Here is a 20,837-nt window from a genome sequence, read left to right on the forward strand (position 1 = left end):
TAGTCGAACCACTTGGCCGTGACCAACCTCTCCACCCCCAAATCTTGTGACACTGGGAAGTCTTTGACTTTTACCTGCCTGTGCTGCCTCTCTGATCCTCTACCCAAGAGTAAGGTTGGCACTACTATACTACAGAACTACTTCCCAACAAAGATTTGGCCACGCTTTACGGAAAGGTGTGAGGAGGATTAGGAAAGTTCATGTACAGATTCACATTCACTTACAAGAAATGCATAATACACGACACATATAAATACATATTATGAAGCCTGACACATTTCTTTACGCCCGTTCACATGGGTTCTGTTGCACCCGCGGCCGGCCGCGTCGTGTAATAAAATTGGCTGCGGAGCCGCCTCTGTTTCTATTTCCCGGTGCGAGCGAGCACCGAAACCTGCTGCTTATAGAGCGGAAACTACTGTACCGTTTCAAGATGTTTGATCTCCACCGTACAGCCCGGATTTGGAAACGAGCGACTTTCACCTCTACCCAGCAATGAAGACACGTCTCACTACACAACGCTTTGATATTGACGCCGAATTGCATGCTGGTATAAACCAGAGGTTGCAATCACCGGTGGCAGATTTCTACAGACGAGGTAGTGAAAAACTTGTGCCACAGAATAAGAAGTGCCTCAATTTGAATGGCGAAAAATGTAGACGATAGTTTAAGAATATACCTTTAAAATTTATGTAATAAATTTTAGTTTTTCTATATCGTTAATTTTTTATTTCGATACGTCTGTTACTTTCTGGATAAGCCTCGTATAAATGATGGAAGCTATGCTGCCTCGTTCCAAGCCTCATAGGTGAATCCCTGCTGTCTCTATTTGCTCCAACACAACACTGTCTCCACTCGTTGCACAGTTCTCACGCTCTAAGACCATCTGTCACGTGACGCAAAGTCTACACTAATCGCTATATTAGAGTAACTTGGATCTTCATCTACTGATTTTAAAAAGTAGCAGTAAAAATGTAATAAAATGCAGGCGGAGACTTGGCCTAAACACCAGCAGGCGTCCTGGCCGCCGTCACTTACCAGATGTGAACACATTGATGCAACGACCTCCAGACACGTTGTTGTACTCATAGGTCTACTTCATACCCCACACCTAATTTGTGTATTCAATGGGCTTTTGAACACACTATCTGCTGTTGAGATCCTAAATGCGTACTGTGCGACCAGAAAAGCCTGAAGTAAAATGTTGCTTGTTTGCCGAATATTTAACGCTGGGCTGGCACGCAGAATGTCCCGAGATTGTCCCGACAATATTAGCATGCTGTACTTCATACAGTTTCATCTCATCATCGTCCGATCCTGCAAGTCTGGAGAGAAGCACCGGAAGCGGATAGGCATAGCATGATGTGCAAACGCATCTACAAATTTTCCAGAACTAACGCCAAACAAGTTAATGATGCAGCAGCACTTGCTATGTATTTGTCAGCTGGCTGTACGCTATTTTAAACGTAAATTATCCTCTGGAATCCAGAACTTGTTCCTGCTTCCTATATTATTCAACGCCATACATATTAACTTTGCATGAATGACTTTCAGAAATGATAAATTTTTCATCAAGTGATAAAACCACAGTCCATATGTCTGCAGACACACTTCAACATTCCCCATCTTCTCGTCCGTGTAAAAATATCATAGTTTCCAGTTGCAGTCGAGAGAACTAAATACACAGGTTATACCACAGGAGCTGACGTCAACTAAAATACTTGCCACACCTCTACAGTGGCATCATCATTGGTTCTCGGTAGTCACGGAATCCTTTGAGTCTTCACTCCCAGAATTTCCTGAATTTTCTTTTAAGACTTAACTACACACAGCTTCATGTGCATTGTCCAACCCCACTTGCAGAGGGTGTATATTTTTGGTAGCTATAAAATATCGCTACATCACATCCATATTTGCTACTCTTCACGACCAGTAGACCACGACCTGCGGGCTAGCACAAAGTAAAATGTACACTTTAAATCAATGATCTCTGAACCACGCAGAAAGAACTCGATAGTAAAGTTGTAGTAAAGTTTGACTTGTAGTGACATCTGACTAGGAATTATTTAGCGACGTAAGATCACCTATACTCTGCACAGCAGCGTGCCAATGGGCAGTAAGCTACACTGACGGGTACGACACCCGATGAATACGAATAATAACAGCTAACGTGATTTTCACAAAACGGAGTGTATATAGTGCAATAAATAACGGGAATAAGCAAATAACATTTGTCTTTACTTAGTTTACCAAAGACTTTGGAGATATGAAACAGTACATTATAGGGCAGTTTACTTAAGATTCATTGGTAACGTACAGATATTTACTGATGAATGACGTTTTCCTTTGCGAATAAAAAGTTGTTAGTAAACAGCACACCTTCTGAAGAAAGATGTCGTATATCTACTCAAGAACGTGAATTTTTCTTCGTTATACTTTCAGCCAAATCACTGAATGTGGGACGGAGGATGCTTGTATGGAGTCCAATACCTACATTATTTATCGTATCAAATAATCCACCACAACTGTAGCTAAACAGAAAGTCACACAGACGTGACAATAAAACGCTCATGTAGTTCAGGCCACGAAGTAAGGAGATTCGACTGTTTTCAAGCTGGGTATACAAGTGATAGTTTTTCACGCTCACAGGGCTTTTGCGAGTAATACGTATCGTGTAAACAGCATCGAACGCCAGCTCATCGGCGCTGTCCGAGAGTGGGGCAAAATGTTAATCGCTTTCTGCGAGTCTAGACCTCGCTTTCTGCGAGTCTAGACCTCTCATGTAGATGACAATCTCTACCTCTCTGGAGCTGCTCACCGTAGCTCTCACATAACAAAAGCTACACTGGCATTGTCGGGAGAGCTGAGAATACTCCGTGAATTTCAGCGGCCATATTGAGTCTACGATTTGTACTGAATTTCACAGTTTTTACGCTACCTCGTCTCGACACTATAGTGGTTTGGTGCATAAATTCGTATCACTTTTTCCAACAAGCCCAACACATATATGTAATAAAGAATTTGGTCATCAGTAATATATTCTCCGTCACCATTTACAAATCTGCAGTATTGGGGTAACTTTTCGATTTCGCGACTGTGGAAATCACGTGGTTTTGAGGCGAAGAATCATCGAAACATGTTCGGAGCGTATTTTTATCCGTAAAGAAAACTCGTTCAAGGTTGTTCGATACAGAGTGGAAAAAGTGAAATATCTTAGAGCGCAATATGAGGCGATAAGATGGGTGCGGAATGACTTCCCAGTTTCCCAATCGAATCCCTGTACAGTGTATTTTGTCAGTCTAGCGAATGGAGCGGCATCACTTCACTATTCTCTGGTCACTATTCTTGAACTGTGTCTGCATGACGACTCAGTTGTTGACAATGGATGTCAGCAGCGATGGTTGCACCGAGGAGAAGCAGTTTGCAGTGCACCACACCGTCGCTGGTCTGCCAGACGCGTAACATTATGTTTCGTGGATGTCCCCAGCTCTGCATGGGGCATTGCCGCTTTCACTAGATGAAATATTGATGTGTCATCATTAGTTGCACTGAGGCGACGTCTTTGAGAGTGTATCAAAATCCGAAGTTGCTCATTACTGAGTGAAACCGGTCATCGTCAAAGGAATTTACACTACCGGCCATTATAATTGCTACACCACGAAGATGACGTGCTACAGACGCGAAATTTTACTGACAGGAAGAAGATGCTGTGATATGCAAATGAGCATTCACACACGGTTGGCACCGGTGGCGACACCTACAACGTGCTGACATGAGGAAAGTTTCCAACCGATTTCTCATACACAAATAGTATTTGACCGGCGTTGCCTGGTGAAACGTTGTTGTGATGCCTCGTGTAAGGAGGCGAAATACGTACCATCACGTTTCCGACTTTGATAAAGGTCGGATAGTAGCCTATCGCGATTGCGGCTTATCGTATCGCGACATTGCTGCTCGCGTTGGTCGAGATCCAATGACTGTTAGCAGAATATGGAATCGGTGGGTTCAGGAGGGTAATACGGAACGCCGTGCTGGATCCCAACGACCTCGTATCACTAGCAGTCGAGATGACAGGCATCTTATCCGCATGGCTGTAACGGATCATGCAGCCACGTCTCGAACCCTGAGTCAGCAGGTGGGGACGTTTGCAAGACAACAACCATCTGCACGAACAGTTCGAAGACGTTTGCAGCAGCATGGACTATCAGCTCGGAGACGCAGCGGTTACCCTTGACGCTGCATCACAGACAGGAGTGCCTGCGGTGGTTTACTCAACGACGAATCTGGGTGCACTAAAGGCAGTACTGTTTACAGCATCATAATGGTCGCATCCGTGTTTGACGACATCGCGGTGAACGCACATTGAAAGCGTGTATTCGTCATCGATATACTGGCGTATCAGCCGGCGTGATGGTATGGGGTGCCATTGGTTAAATGTCTCGGTCACCTCTTGTTCGCACTGACGGCACTTTGAACAGTGGACGTTACATTTGGTATGTGTTACTACCCGTGGCTCTACCCTTCATTCGATCCCTGCGAAACCCTACATTTCAGCAGGCTAATGCACGACCGCATTTTGCAGGTCCTGTACGGGCCTTTCTGGATACAGAAAATGTTCGACTGCTGCCCTGGCCAGCACATTCTCCAGATCTCTCACCAACTGAAAACGTCTGGTCAATGGTGGCCGAGCAACTGGCTCGTCACAATACGCCAGTCACTACTCTTGATAAACTGTGGTATCGTGTTGAAGCTGCATGGGCAGCTGTACCTGTACACACCATCCAAGCTCTGTTTGACTCAACGCCCAGGCGTAACAAGGCCGTTATTACGGCCAGAGGTGGTTATTCTGGGTTCTGATTTCTCAGGGTCTATGCACCCAAACTGCGTAAAAATGTAATCACATGTCAGTTGGAGTATAATATATCTGTCCAATGAATACCCGTTTATCATCTGCATTTCTTCTTGGTGTAGCAATTTTAATGGCCCGTAGTGTATATTGTCATCAAAGACTGGAATAAAAAAAACATAACAATTGCTGCTTTGTTTGGACTCTACCATTCCTTTCTTTTCCTTATGTTAGCATAAAAACACCATTTTTGTCACCAGTAATGATAAATAAATGTAGTGTGACTAGGGCCTCCGGTCATGTAGACCGTTCGCCGGGTGCAAGTCTTTCGATATGACGCCACTGCGGCGACTTGCGCGTCGATGGGGATGAAATGATGATGATTAGGGCAACACACCACCCAGTCCCTCAGCGGAGAAAATCTCCAACCCAGCCAGTAATCGAACCCGGGGCCTTAGGATTGACATTCTGTCGCTCTGTCCACTCAGCTACCGGGGGGCGGACGCCAGTAATGATACAGTATAGTAATGGTCGTTGTTGTTCACGAGTCACTTGACGACGAGCAAGCAGATATGCATTTATAGCTAACCGCTGATATTTGAGATAGAGCATATGGTACCCGTACACCCCATTTTTGAACCTCGCTCATTGCAAGCAAAAGTCGCACGATGGTGAAACAATCACAGTTCCTCACATTTGCTAGTTCTCGAATACAATGACGTGGATTATTGCATTAAAACTATCTTCATCAAACCTCGAAGGTTACCGAACGTGGAGAGCCACTAATGTGAAAACGATCTTCCTTAAAACGAGAAAATCAAAGTCTTGTCGTGCTCTGTCCGATGCCAGTATCCCCCTACACGGCGCAAATATTTCTGGCTGTCTCCGCTGCTGTCACCCCTCTATTGAAAAACAGAAGAACGTGTCGGAAATGTTCAGATTTCTGCACCTGGTAATTTTCTAGAGTTCTCACCTCCACTCACTACCTCCATACCACAAAATAACAATACCTAGACTCAATTGGCACCAGTTAACTACAAATAAAATATGACAATCCACAATTAAACTCATAGAAAGTAGAATACCAATATGCAAAACAAAAACGCTACGAACGTATGCAGCAACCTAATATTTTGGCGTACGGACGCACACATTAAATGAAGTAATCACGAAACTGCATGCTTTCAGTCATAAATTGTGGCCGTGGCGTGTTGCTGAACAGTGAAATCGCCCATTTTACCTCATCGACGAACAGCACGAGCAACTAGCCTGTTTCGTAAGTTATTGACTTAAACAACGCAACGCAGCAAAGAATTTATAAAAGCATCATGCATATATTATGTAGAACTAATAACGGAAACAAAATTGCACCGATGAGACTCGGTCGTACATTAACACGAATGAGAGTCTAGTGCTTTTTATCCATTGTGCCACCTTGATACTGCATCTCACTGTTTTATAAATACCGGGTGGTTATAATTAAAGTGCAGCTACTTCCAGACGTCCTGTGTGGGCTGTAATTATCGTATGGCAGCGAAACTTGGTAGATGTGCTAATCCGTTAATGCCGAACCGATTTCAGCCGGAAAAAAATTAGTTCCAGTTTTGGCCACTAGCGGCAAATCTGGGTGCTGTGAATGCAAATAAGACGTACAGAAATGTTTCCATGAGTAGTGAATTAGGAACTGGACGTGGATAGAAAAGGTCAAACATGTGAGAAAGGCATACTATTGTTTTTATTGTTAACCACCGCTTACACACTTTGTTCAGCATCAGCACCGGAGACTTCGACGTAATGTTGTACCCGTAAAACGACGTGATCAGCAGTTGCTCGCAGTAGCTCCAGTGGAATCTGAGCAACGTGTTCCTGTATACAGACCTTCAGATCAGGTGGAGACCGAAGATGTTCCTGGAAAACGTGTTCTTTTTTATATCCCCAGAGCCGAAAGTCACTTGAATTGAGATCAAGTGATCTTGCAGGCCGTGCATCTGGAAAACCTCTGGAGACAACACATGCGTGGAAGGTTGCATTAAGCACATCTTCCGCTGGGCGAACCACATGAGATGTTGCCCTGTCTTGCATGTAAACAGTGGTTCCCACACAGTTGCGATCTTCCGAAGCAGGAATCACATGCTGGACAAGGTCTCGATAGTGTGCAGATACCACGGTTCACTTGATAGGCCCTCTTGGTGTATTCTCTTGAAAGAACGAATCGAGGATAAATGTGTTTTTTATTTCATACCATACATTCACATAAGACGAATGCAGTGGTTCTTCGTGCACAACACGAGATACAACAGTACCCCAGGTTCGGCAGTTCTCTGTATTCAATGCACCCCGTAGTATAAAATGTGGCTCTTCACTCCATAGATTACTGACTGGCCACATATCATCAACTTCAATCCGGGCCAGAGAACGAAGAGCAAATTCAGAACGTTGCTGCGGATCATGAGGTTTCAACTGCTGCAGCGTCTGTACCAGAGTAATACAGACCGCACAACTTTACGTTCTGTTGACCATGGGATGGACAGTTCCGTGATACTGCACCAACACTAGCACTGCCCACCAGGGCATGTACTGCGTGGTCAGTAACAGGAAAAGCAACCTCGTCAGTAAATGCCACCGGGACAGGACGGCTTCCTCTGACAGGTGCTACGTCAAGCTCAGCCGTGTTTTCCAATTTCATTATCATCTTCTTTAAACCATTTAATGACATCGGACCTCTCCACGGACCTTTCAGTTGGCGAAACTCTCTCAATGCAGCACTGTAATTGCCGTTCACATAAACCAGTTTCACTAACAGCGACTGTCTCTCTACTCGACAGGCATACTGTTCACTCACTTTATGGCTTGTCAAATGACAGCGTGGATATCATACTAACAGTAAACAGCGTCAGATTTACGCCTGGTGCCCCAGTTGGAACTAATTTGTTTTCAGTGTAAATTGGTTCCCCATTAAATCATTTGCACATCCACGAAGTTTCGCTGCCATGAAATGATTGCAGTCCACACTGGACCTCCGCACTTTAATTATTGTAAACTGGAAATTAATGGTAAGTTCCTATGGGGCCTAACTGGAGAGGTCATCGGTCCCTAGGCGTACAGACTACTTAATCTAACTTAAACTAACTTACGCTAAGGACATCACACACACCAATGCCCGAGGGAGAACTCGAACCTCCGACGAGGCATGGAGGAGCCGCGACTTTAATTATAACCACCCGGTATGTACTAGTATTGTCGGAACAGTTCACGCTAATGTCGCTATGGATACGCACTGTGAAGTGAATGTCAGCGATGCGTCGGTAAAATAAAGTGTCATGAAGAAAGCTGACCGGAAGTGGACTCAGGATGAAATTGTACAGTTAACTAGTTTGCACGAGGAAAGGCCAGCATTATGGAATGTACAGTTACTCGAATACGGGAACTGGGACAAGAATCAAAGTTTGGTGGCTGACTTGTCTGCAGTTTTTAACACACCCACAGAAGATATTTACCAGAATACCCACAGTGTGAGAAATCAGGCAAAAGATTTTCTATAACTCAGAGTAAATGACATTGAGAAACAAGTGAAGTTGTATTCTGATAACCGTCTTGGAACTCTGAAAACTGCCGTTTATGTTCAAGTAATACAGCTTTATCTACAATTTTTATGACGTTTTTATTGATTATATTATTATATTCGGTGTTAAAAAGCAGACGTTCAGGAATTTACGAGTGGTTCGTTAAGTCAATATAAGTAAAAACGGTCAAATAAGTGGATGTCCAGAAATGCTGCCTTTATCGTACATCCGCCCTATTTGACTTTTGGACGAGTATGGCTATCAAGATGAAATCTCGTGTAACGGTATTCCGTCATAATTCTTATTTTATCTAATACTGAAGAGACTAGATCTTGTTGATACTAGAAATCTTAGTGTCACAAGCAGTGTGTCATTAATAGAAACGGTTTTGTCCATAACGGTGTCTTGCTTCGTAGTTTTGGGTTCAGTTACAATGAGTTTCTTCCATCTCCATCGCTGCCATTCTCGTAAAATTTTAATATCGTTTTGGATTTTTCATCTCAAAGTGTAGTGAGATTTTTGCTGTGGTATCACGTATCGATACCATCCTACCGATATATAACAGTTGGCAATGGAGCTGTAAGTTTCGATCTGACGCCGACAGCGGCCGCGCGGGACCCGGCGGACCCAATGATGCGCGCCCGCCGAGCCACGGGTGCGGCAGCTCTCTACTTGGGGCGCCCTCTGCCGCCGCAATACGGGATGTTTGGCGTCAGCGAGCAAGCCCACTTGCTGTTGGAGCCACGTCGCTACGTAGAGCTATGCAGACGGTGCCTACTCAGGGCTCTATCACCATCGTCGTTGTTCTCGTAATAGCTGGACTTTGTTTCCTGCTGCATTATTTGAACTGAGTTCGTTTGGAGAAATACAAGTTAAGTAAATCTTCTGTTTACAGTTAACTTGCCCGCTAGTCATTTCTGCACCTGCCCAGCTTTCCTACGACGACAGTTACAGTTGCCTCACCACTCTGTATCCCACCTCTCCTTACCACTGTGTACGAAGTCTCACACTTGAATGGTCTAAAGTATGCAGCCACCTAATCTACTCTCTTGAGCACCATGAATGCGGTAGTTTTCGTTTTTTCTTTTCCTCATAAAGTATTAAGAATACATCTACTCCATAGCAAACTCTTCTTTCACGCGCAGAACTATGACTCAGAAATGTCGCGGAGAATGAGCTCTCAGCTTTCACGGAATGTTTCACGCTGGTATGTGTAAACGGTTCCGACGTCTACTCTGGCACGACTCTCAGACACTTACTGAAAGTACTCGAACGTAGTTGTCACACAGTAACTCTCATAGATAATCCGCCTCTAGTGTAAACAATTCTGCGTATACTATAGGGAGTGTTCGGAAATTGCCTTTGCAAACTTCTTGGACTTGTGGAGGGGAGTGAGTAGATAATGTTCTGAAATGGAAACCATGCCCGGAAACGTACCGTGCTACAGCCATTAGAAAACAATTGGTAACACGATCAGTTTTACAAATAATTGTTCAGGTGTGGCCCAGTACATCTCTTATTTTATAGTTACACTGATTAAAGGTCAAAAAATTGCTCGTGTACTGGTTGATGGGTTCTCTTCAACCTGATACAGTACGGCCTTATTCAATTCTGGTGTGCGGCGTCTCTTTGGAGCACCACTGTCACCACGTCTGCTGATGGTGAACGTACTCTGTCTCGAAGCCGTTGCCTAATTGTGGCGAAAAGGGTATGGTATGTAGTCAGACGTTGTAGATAACGATCTTGAAAAAGGCGACGAGGAGCTCTTCAGTTAGCGTGAACTTCGCCATTCAGAAGGGTCATGGAGTATTCTGCAAACATGTACTCAACCACGTTGCTATAACACTTGTGGTGTCACCGCCAGACACCACACTTGCTAGGTGGTAGCCTTTAAATCGGCCGCGGTCCGTTGGTATACGTCGGACCCGCGTGTCCCCACTGTCAGTGATTGCAGACCGAGTGCCGGCACACGGCATGTCTAGAGAGACTTCCTAGCACTCGCCCCACTTGTACAGCCGACTTTGCTAGCGATGGTTCACTGACAAATTACGCTCTCATTTGCCGAGACGATAGTTAGCATAGCCTTCAGCTACGTCATTTGCTACGACCTAGCAAGGCGCCATTACCAGTTACTATTGATGCTGTAAAACATGTACCGTCAAGACCAATGTTCACCAATTATGGATTAAAGTTAAGTATTCCAGCAGCTACGTACGGTTTTTGTTAGTCTCATTTCCTTGACCTCTTCCAGACCTCACGCCAGCCTGCGTGAGCTAAAACGTGTGGCTTTCGGCTTCCTCTCATACTGGGTTGGCTGTCTTGCCAATCCACAACAACACTGACAAAGAGGTGAATGAGGCTCGAACCAGGTCAGAGAGCAAACGTCTAATGACATCAGTCGATCCGTCGTAACCTCCCCCCACCGTGATTACCCTGTTGCTTACTACATAGCAAACATGTTTTCGAGCATCTGCAGCACGGAAACAGTGTACTCACTCCCCTCTACAAGTTGTAGAAGTCTTTAATGGGAGTTTCCCTACGCCCTGTACGAGAGTACTTCTGTAAACCCTGGTCGCCAGTTTTGTAAAGCCCTTTTTGTAGTAACCAAAACCAACTGCGGGAACGCCTTGGGCTGCGGATCGGAGCCGCCAGGCGGGGAAGCCGCCGGCGGTGGAGCACGCACCACCGGGTAAACACAAGCACGAGTCGGACGACAGACCAACGACAACCGACAACAACCGACCACGACCGACTATGAGCGACACAACGAGGAAGAGATAAACAATGGAGGCTTGTGGAAACCACAACACCAAACACCAACAGTAAATCCAGTCGGAACCAGAGCCAGGCAAACGCCAACAACGAGCAACGACCAGAACGCAGTATCGCCGAGATAGAAACGAAATCCAGAGCGAGTACCAGACTGACAGGACTAGGTTTTCTTTTCCTTTATTGTTATTTTAATATCTAAACAACAGGTAGGCTGTCAGCGGCATGCTACGCCGCTCTTCAGCCATAGTGTCGACAAGAATAGAACACAGAATGGAGAATCAGTATGAACAAAGTGCCGTGCAAAAAAGAGTGGTCACAGATACACAAAAAACACGGAGCCGTTCACACTCGACGAAAACGACACTGAAAACACGTTGACACGGCGCACTGAACACTGGTGAATCCGACGGCACAAGTGAACGGAGAAGCGTGACGGCGGACACTAAAAAACACAAAACGACGTCACACACAAGAGACACAGATGGCGATGATCTCCGGCGCGCGAATGTTCACTGAGCGTGCGCGAGTCCGAGGACCTGCCAAGAGAGGAGGAGGGGGGGAGGGGGGTGGGAGAGGGAGAGTGGAGAGCAGAGATGACACGGGCAGGGGAGATAGGGGGGAGGGAGGAAGGGGGATGGGAAGCCCGGGGGAAGAGGGGTGGAGGGAGGGGACAGGGGAAAAGGAAAGAGAAGGGAAGGGAAGAGAAGGGAGGGAGGGTGCCGAAAGGAAAGGACACCGGAAGTGGGGGGTGGGGCAGAGTCAAAGTTGATAGGAGGGGTAGATGGAAGGGAGGTGGACATCATCAGGGAGGGGGAGCTGATGGAAGTCACCGTGGGAGAGGGTAAGGAGGGTGGAGAGATGGAGACCGGGTGGGACGTGGGAATACAGGCGCGGCAGTGGGCGGGGGTGGCAGAGGATCGGGGAGACTAGTGGGTGAAGAGGATCGAGTTTACGGGAGGTGTACAGGATCTCTATCCTTTCAAGGAAAAGGAGGAGGTGGGGGAAGGGGATGAGATCGTACAGGATCCGCGTGGGGGAGGGGAGATGGATGCGATAGGTGAGGCGGAGAGCATGGCGTTCAAGGATTTGGAGGGATTTATAAATGGTAGGGGGGCGGAGATCCAAGCCGGATGGGCGTAACAAAGGATAGGGCAGATGAGGGATTTATAGGTGTGGAGGATGGTGGAGGGGTCCAGACCCCACGTACAGCCGGAGAGGAGCTTGAGGAGACTGAGTCGGGAGTGTGCCTTGGCCTGGATTGTCCGGAGGTGGGCAGTCCAGGAGAGGCGACGGTCGAGGGTGACGCCAAGGTACTTAAGAGTGGGAGTGTGGGCGAGAGGACGGCCATAGATGGTGATATAGAAATCAAGGAGGCGGAAGGAAGGGGTGGTTTTGCCGACAATGATCGCCTGGGTTTTGGAGGGATTGATCTTGAGCAACCACTGGTTGCACCAAGCGGTGAACCGGTCAAGATGGGATTGGAGAAGGTGCTGGGAGCGCTGTAGGGTGGGGACAAGGGCAAGGAAGGCGGTGTCATCGGCAAACTGGAGAAGGTGGACGGGGGGTGACGGCGGCGGCATGTCCGCCGTGTACAAAAGGTACAGAAGGGGGGAGAGGACGGAGCCTTGGGGCACACCGGCGGAGGGGAGAAAGGTGTAGGAATCTGTGTTATGGATGGTGACATAGGAAGGACGGCGGGAGAGAAAGGAGCCGATCAGACGGACGTAGTTAATGAGAAGGGCGAAGGTTTGAAGAGGAGACCGGAATGCCATACGCAGTCATAAGCACGTTCGAGGTCCAGGGAGAGGAAGATTGCGGAGCGACGGGAATTAAGCTGTTCGGAAAGGAGATGAGTGAGGTGAAGGAGAAGGTAGTCATAAGAGAAGGACGGCCGAAAGCCACACTGGGTATCGGGAAGGAGGCGGTGCTGGCGGAGATGCTGGTGGATGCGTCGGGTGAGGATAGATTCCAGGACCTTTTGCTGAAGACCGAGGTAAGGCTGATGGGACGGTAGGAGGAGACGGCGGACGGCGGTTTGCCAGGTTTAAGGAACATGAGGATACGGGAGGTTTTCCACAGGTCGGGGTAGTAACCGGTGGACAGGACTACATTGTAGAGCCTGGCCAGGGTGGAGAGGAAAGAGACAGGAGCTTCACGAAGGTGACGGTAAGGACTAGGGCAGAGCGGGTCCCTATATGCTAAACCGGAGGGAGCGGCTATTGGCCGCTGTCTGCACGTGGCGTAGCGGTGACGCCCTCGCTGTGCGAGAGCCGCTGCGCGGAATAGCCACCGTGTAGGCGGAGCTCTCTATGGGCTGACCACGTCCATTTGTTCTGGCGCGTGTTCGACTTTCGCGGCGGAAGGTACAAGACTTTTCGCTACTGCTGTGGAGGTCGTGCCACTGTTTCTACGGCAGGCCGAGTTCATGAGTTCGTGAATCGGCTTCTGGCGCAGTACACCGTAAGACAATTTCCCCCTGCCACTATTACGCACCTATGTCCCAGGGTCAGATAATAGGATAGGAGAACGAAGGTTCTACAACACTCCAACAAATCAGTAAAAAAAATCACACAAATGAGTTTAAAAGGTTTACCCGTCTTTGTGACTATTTGAATAATGAAGTCTGGAGCACTGCATGTAATATAAGACAAAGGAGGCCCTCAATGGTTAAGCGCAAATAATCGCAGGTAAGCTTCACAGTACACAGCAAATTCAATTTACAGCAACTGTCTGTTCACTTCTGAGAGCTCACTAAGCGATGTTGCCTGTCTAAGTCAGCCCTGGACGATGATCTATAAGGAAGTGGGCGAGAGCTGCTCTTCTGTTTTCCGAGAAGGCTTCTGTTGGTTGCCGTCCGGTCATTGGCGGATTGCACTCGGCCGGCAACTGGCCGAGGCGAAGTCGATATCTTCATTCTCAGCGCCGCTCGTGGCGCTGGTGGAACTCACATAAGTGGCGAGTTTCTATGACACTGGCAGTAGCTCGCATCTTTGCCCTGTAACCTCCCAACAATAAAAAAAAAATACTAATTCAAATGGCTCTGAGCACTATGGGAGTTAACTTCTGAGGTCATCAGTCCCCTAGAACTTAGAACTACTTAAACCTAACTAACCTAAGGACATCACACACATCCACGCCCGAGGCAGGATTCGAACCTGCGACCGTAGCAGGCGCGCGGCTCCGGACTGAGCGCCTAGAACCGCTAGACCACCGCGGCCGCGTATAAATAATTATTGCATTCATTGACATTCAGTATAACCTACCAACAGAAATTCCGTAACCTACCAATGATAAAAATGTGACTAATCTCTCAATAAAATTGTGGCTCTATTATAACCTTTCAATAATTGACTGGGTGTGAATCTAAACTGGTAAAGTTGGACGTCAACAATGCTGCGTCTTGGCCCTGAAAATTCATTCTGAATAAAATGAAAAATTCTTACCTCAATAAGGTCGCTGGATAACGCATATATGTCTGCTCCTATAAGAAAATTTTCTGGCACAGCCCAGTGCAATGCTGGCCGGTAGATTTGTCATGTATAAAAGAAACAACTGATTTTTCTTTACAATAATCGGGATGACCATGGATTAGAGAAATTAGTAAATACTTTAAATTGAGATGAATGATTGTCAAAAGTTACTTTTTATAAGAAAGATTATTATTAAGAGATTTTTTAAAAAAGCATTTACATGGGACGTGATATGCAATAGTACATATGCGCAAGACTGCTTTTACCTTGTACTACATCGCTCAGGCACCGCCATCGCCCCCCCAAGACCGGCCCAGCCAACTCGATACACATGACTGCTGGCTACTACTTACTCCTATTGCTACACAGTTCCTGCTGCAGCCAACACTGCTCTCTGGTCTGAGATTCTCTTATGGCTTACATATCGCAGACAGCGCGTGAGCAATCTATCGAAATTACATGTGCTCGAGTGCGCTAGCAACAAATTCCTTAGTCATGGACCTCTTACAGCACCTGTGGTGCTTTCGCCCTGGCTGTGTCTCGTTCGGACGGCACAGCAAGTAGCAAACCTTCCGAGACAAACTGTCACTTATATTCCAGCTATTACTCTTACTCCGTGATGATTCATGTCTGTCGGTAATTCACCGATCCTTGGAAACAAAACTATAACAAATATTTTTTAAATCAAGTAGAATAATATTTAAAAAAAGAAATATTAATCGTACGATTGGCTTTCTCGCCGCTAGGGGTGCTAGTGTCGTTCCAACTCTTCGACGACGATAACTTTCAGGGCAGTGTGTCGCCACTGTTCGTGTTACAATGCATGAAGATTAAGAACTGCGCTGGAGCACTTAAAGACGACACGCGCAATAAATCAGGCACATGTTAGTTCTTTTCAGTTACAAAACACAGACATTAGTCCCCCCAGGACGGGCGTCCAATCACAGACGTTTCACATTAATCGTGCGTACTCTATTTACTCGTACATTTGAATGGCTTTCTTTAAAAAATATATATAATATTTATTTCCAATCATAATAATTATACATGAATAACCCACGACCTTAATGATTAGTGTGTCCTAATATTCTACAATGTTATTTACAATTGCAGCAACTTTATATTAATTTGCAAGACTACAGACAGTATTACTTGTGTTAATGGGCAGACTATTTCTGATGTTAGCATTACTTTCTAATGACTACTGGTGATTAGTGTTACCTGCCTGCAGCTTTACATCTGTGCCAGTGTTAGTATAAACCTACTTGAGCGCCTTGCTCATCGAGCTAAACCCGATGAGCGTGCCTCTGACACAAGGCAGGCAAGGAATTCACTGTCGCTGCAGGTTCCTAGTCTAATAATCTATTTTACTCTTCTAAACTACTAACTAATCTACGTCATATCCGGTGCATGTGTCAAATCCATGAAATAGATCACCCCAGTCTCCCTAGTCCTGCTCGTGGCGGATTCCAACTGTTTACCTCGGGTAAGATCAGTTTGGATTCCGTATAAATATTGAAACACGTGAGGCAATACTGACCCTACGACGTATCTTAGAAGCTAGATTAAGGAAAGGGAAACCTACGTTCCTAGCATTTGTAGACTTAGAGAAAGCTTTTGACAATGTTGACTGGAATACTCTCTTTCAAATTCTGAAGGTGGCAGGGGTAAAATATAGGGAGCGAAAGGCTATTTAAAAATTGTATGGATACCAAATGGCAGTTATAAGAGTTGAGGGGCATGAAAGGGAAGCAGCGGTTGGGAAGGGAGTGAGACAGGGTTGTAGCCTCTCCCCGATGTTATTCAATCTGTATATTGAGCAAGCAGTGAAGGAAACAAAAGAAAAATTCGGAGTAGGTATTAAAATTCATGGAGAAGAAATAAAAACTTTGAGGTCCGCCGATGACATTGTAATTCTGTCAGAGACAGAAAAGGACTTGGAAGAGCAGTTGAACGGAATGGATGGTGTCTTGAAAGGAGGATATAAGATGAACTTCAACAAAAGCAAAACGAGGATAATGGAATGTAGTCGAATTGAGTCGGGTGATGCTGAGGGTATTAGATTAGGAAATGAGACACTTAAAGTAGTAAAGGAGTTTTGCTATTTGGGGAGCAAAATAACTGATGATGGTCGAAGTAGAGAGGATATAAAATGTAGACTGGCAATAGCAAGGAAAGCGTTTCTGAAGAAGAAAAATTTGTTAACATCTAGTATAGATTTAAGTGTCAGGAAGTCGTTTCTGAAAGTATTTGTATGGAGTGTAGCCATGTATGGAAGTGAAACGTGGACGATAAATAGTTTGGACAAGAAGAGAATAGAAGCTTTCGAAATGTGGTGCTACAGAAGAATGCTGAAGATTAGATGGGTAGATCACATAACTAATGAGGAGGTACTGAATACAATTGAAGAGAAGAGAAGTATGTGGCACAACGTGACTAGAAGAAGGGATCGGTTGGTAGGACATGTTCTGAGGCATCAAGGGATCACCAATTTAGTACTGGAGGGCAACGTGGAGGGTAAAAATTGTAGAGGAAGACCAAGAGATGAATACACCAAACAGATTCAGAAGGATGTAGGTTGCAGTAGGTACTGGGAGATGAAGAAGCTTGCACAGGATAGAGTAGCATGGAGAGCTGCATCAAACCAGTCTCAGGACTGAAGACCACAACAACAACAACAGTCGACCTATCCACGAACAGGCGGTACGGGATCGGAGTGCTGGACGCAATTGGTGATTAGCAACTACTCACGAAAGTCTCTCAAGAATATTGTCAACACTTTTCGTGATACCTCGTTGGCTAATGTATTCAGTGTTTGAAAAGTCTCCCGCGCGACCGCTACGGTCGCAGGTTCGAATCCTGCCTCGGGCATTGATCTGTGTGACGTTCTTAGGTTAGTTAGGTTTAAGTAGTTCTAAGATCTGCAGGACTGATAGAAGTTAAGTCCAATAGTGCTCAGAGCCATTTGAACCAGTTTGAAAAGCCTCTTCTTGTCTCAGTAGGTCGTAAGTATTGATACTCGGCAGTTGTTGTCGTAGTGCGGCTGTTACATCATCGAAAAGGGGGCACTCGTAAACCACATAGTCAGGAGTACACTCCGATGCGCCACACTCACACGCGGGCGTCGCCCTTCTCCCAAACCGACATAGATATGTCGGATCGGGGCCATGACCAGTGAGGAAGTGAAACCATCCCCGAGTCGGCTCAAAATATTTCATTCCCATTCTCTCTCTTACATTTGGTAAGAACTGAGAAGTCCTTCTGCCAGTTTCGTCCATCTCCCATAACTCCTGCCATAAATCTTCACCCCTCCTCCTTATTTGAATGGCTTCGTGCCTCATGGGCGAGTTTCGGAGCTGCTTTAGTGGACCGTCCGTCGGCCTTTTTTCTGCCCGCAGTGCCACAGCAGGTTGCTCGCGGTGGCACACGCCTGGGTGGGTTCGCGGACAGGTCGCCTTGTTTTGGCAGGCGGCGCGCCCTGCCGTCCACGACACGCGGCGCGGGCAGCCGAGCCCCGGCCGCCATCCGTCAGTGCATTTCCATATAGATGTCAGCCGCAGCCGGCGCCGCTACATCAGTAAACATGGACCGCCCAGCCACCGCGGCGCGGCGCCAGGTCAGCGGCAGCGGCGACCGTCCACCACCCACCGCCGACCGTTCCTCATCTGGCCGCCGCCTGCGTAAGCCCTGCCACCCCTGCCGACGCTTCCACCGTCGTGTCCATTACAATTATCCGGGCTGTTATGCTGTGGTCGGTTGATTAATTCTGTGTCAATTCCCAACGTTTCGTCTCCGACTGCGGGAGACATCTTCGAGGGGGTCCGTAGCTCGATAGAAGGTCCAACACACCCACTGGCTCGCTGCTGACTGCCGCTAAATTCCGTGTCGGCGCGCTCCCGCGCCGCGGAGTGACGTCACGTGTTTTCAAAACGTCAGTGCAATTGGCCGCTGTCCGTCACCGTCGATCGCCGTTGCCATCACCCAGTAGTAGACGGGTGGTACACATCTTCTTTAACACCGGCTTCCATATACCGTTTAATTTCACGCCGTCCTCCTTTCGATTAAAATTCTTTCCTGGAGACTAGAAATCTACTCTGTAGGAATCAGCATAGGTTTCGAAAACGACGATTGTGTGAAACCCAGCTCGCGCTATTAGTCCACGAGACTCAGAGGGCCATAGACACGGGTTCCCAGGTAGATGCCGTGTTTCTTGACTTCCGCAAGGCGTTCGATACAGTTCCCCACAGTCGTTTAATGAACAAAGTAAGAGCATATGGACTATCAGACCAATTGTGTGATTGGATTGAAGAGTTCCTCGATAACAGAACGCAGCATGTCATTCTCAATGGAGAGAAGTCTTCTGAAGTAAGAGTGATTTCAGGTGTGCCGCAGGGGAGTGTCGTAGGACCGTTGCTATTCACAATATACATAAATGACCTTGTGGATGCCATCGGAAGTTCACTGAGGCTTTTTGCGGATGATGCTGTGGTATATCGAGAGATTGTAACAACGGAAAATTGTACTGAAATGCAGAAGGATCTGCAACGAATTGACGCATGGTGCAGGGAATGGCAATTGAATCTCAATGTAGACAAGTGTAATGTGCTGCGAATACATAGAAAGAAAGATCCCTTATCATTTAGCTACAATATAGCTGGTCAGCAACTGGAAGCAGTTAATTCCATAAAGTATCTGGGAGTACGCATTAGGAGTGATTTAAAAGGGAATGATCATATAAAGGTGTTCGTCGTTAAAGCAGATGCCAGACTTAGATTCATTGGAAGAATCCTAAGGAAATGCAATCCGAAAACAAAGGAAGTAGGTTACAGTACACTTGTTCGCCCACTACTTGAATACTGCTCACCAGTGTGGGATCCGTACCAGATAGGGTTAATGCAGGAGATGGAGAAGATCCAACGGAAAGCAGCGCTCTTCGTTACAGGATCATTTAGTAATCGCGAAAGCGTTACGGAGATGATAGATACATTCCAGAGGAAGACTTTGCATGAGAGACGTACAGTAGCTCGGTACGGGCTTTTGTTGAAGTTTCGATAACATATCTTCACCGAGGAGTCAAGCAGTATATTGCTCCCTCCTACGTACATCTCGCGAAGAGACCATGAGGATAAAATCAGAGGATTAGAGCCCACACAGAGGCATATCGACAATACTTCTTTCTACGAACAATACGAGACTGGAATAGAAGGGAGAACCGATAGAGGTACTCAAGGTACCCTCCGCCACACACCGTCAGGTGGCTTGCGGAGTATGGATGTCGATGTAGATGTATTACGGTAATATTCTGCTTCGTCAAGATCCTCCCTATTCTTTCCGTTACATTTTTAACAAACGGCAGGAAAACCTTAGATTTAGTAGTAGCCTGTACGTCACTATGATTTCTGCGTGGCTGCCTCAACGCACGTTAGCGGCAGTCAGTAGCGAGCCAGTGGATGTGTTGGACCTTCTATCGAGCTACGGACTCCCTTGAAGATGTCTCCCGCAGTCGGAGACGAAACGTTGGGAATTGACACAGAATTCATCAAACGACCACGGCATAACAGCCCGGGTAATTATAATGGACATGATATTTCCAGCCGTGAAAATCTACATTTGGTTCCACCGTCCTCATTCTAGGCCATTTCCAAAGAACACCGCCCTGACAACATTTGTAACTGCCACATTGCCTCAAGTACACTGACGTGACAAAAGTCATAGGACAGCGGTATGCACGTATACAGACGGCGATATTACCGCGTAGACTAGGTACAAAAGGGCAGTGCACTGGCGGAACTGTCATTCGTACTCAGGTGATTCGTGTGAAAAGGTTTCCGACGTGATTATGGCCGCAGGACGGGAATTAACAGACTTTGAACGTTGCATGGTAGTCAGACCCATGCGACATTCCATTTCGGAAATCCTTAAGGAATTCGGTACTCCGACGTCCACAATGTCAAGAGCGTGCCGAGAATACAACATTTCAGGCATTATCTCTCACCGCAGACAACGAAATGGCCGACGGCCTTCACTTAACAACCGAGAGCAGCGACTTTTTGCGTAGAGCTGTCAGTGCTAGGAGACAAGCAACACTGCGTGAAACAACCGCAGAAATCAATTTCCAATGTACGACGAACGTATCCGTTAGGACAATGCGGCGAAATTTAGCATCAATGGGCTATGGCAGCAGAC

The 20,837-nt window shown here is 46.5% G+C and overlaps 1 protein-coding gene and 1 pseudogene across 1 annotated transcript in view; one reads left to right on the forward strand and one right to left on the reverse strand.

Annotated features, from left to right (window-relative positions):
- Positions 1 to 1,111: 1,111 nt before the first annotated feature.
- On the reverse strand, positions 1,112 to 18,176 carry LOC124622735 (annotated as a pseudogene).
- A 58-nt stretch (positions 18,177 to 18,234) lies between these two features.
- The window catches only part of LOC124622736 (sodium- and chloride-dependent glycine transporter 2-like), a 467,104-nt gene continuing 464,501 nt past the window's right edge, over positions 18,235 to 20,837 (forward strand). Inside the window, exon 1 of the mRNA XM_047148526.1 lies at positions 18,235 to 18,331. Coding sequence (XP_047004482.1) covers positions 18,235 to 18,331 — 97 coding nt within the window. The remainder of the gene's footprint in view (positions 18,332 to 20,837) is intronic.

The sequence above is a fragment of the Schistocerca americana genome, chromosome 7, assembly GCF_021461395.2.
Source record: "Schistocerca americana isolate TAMUIC-IGC-003095 chromosome 7, iqSchAmer2.1, whole genome shotgun sequence".
Taxonomy (NCBI): Eukaryota; Metazoa; Arthropoda; class Insecta; order Orthoptera; family Acrididae; genus Schistocerca; species Schistocerca americana.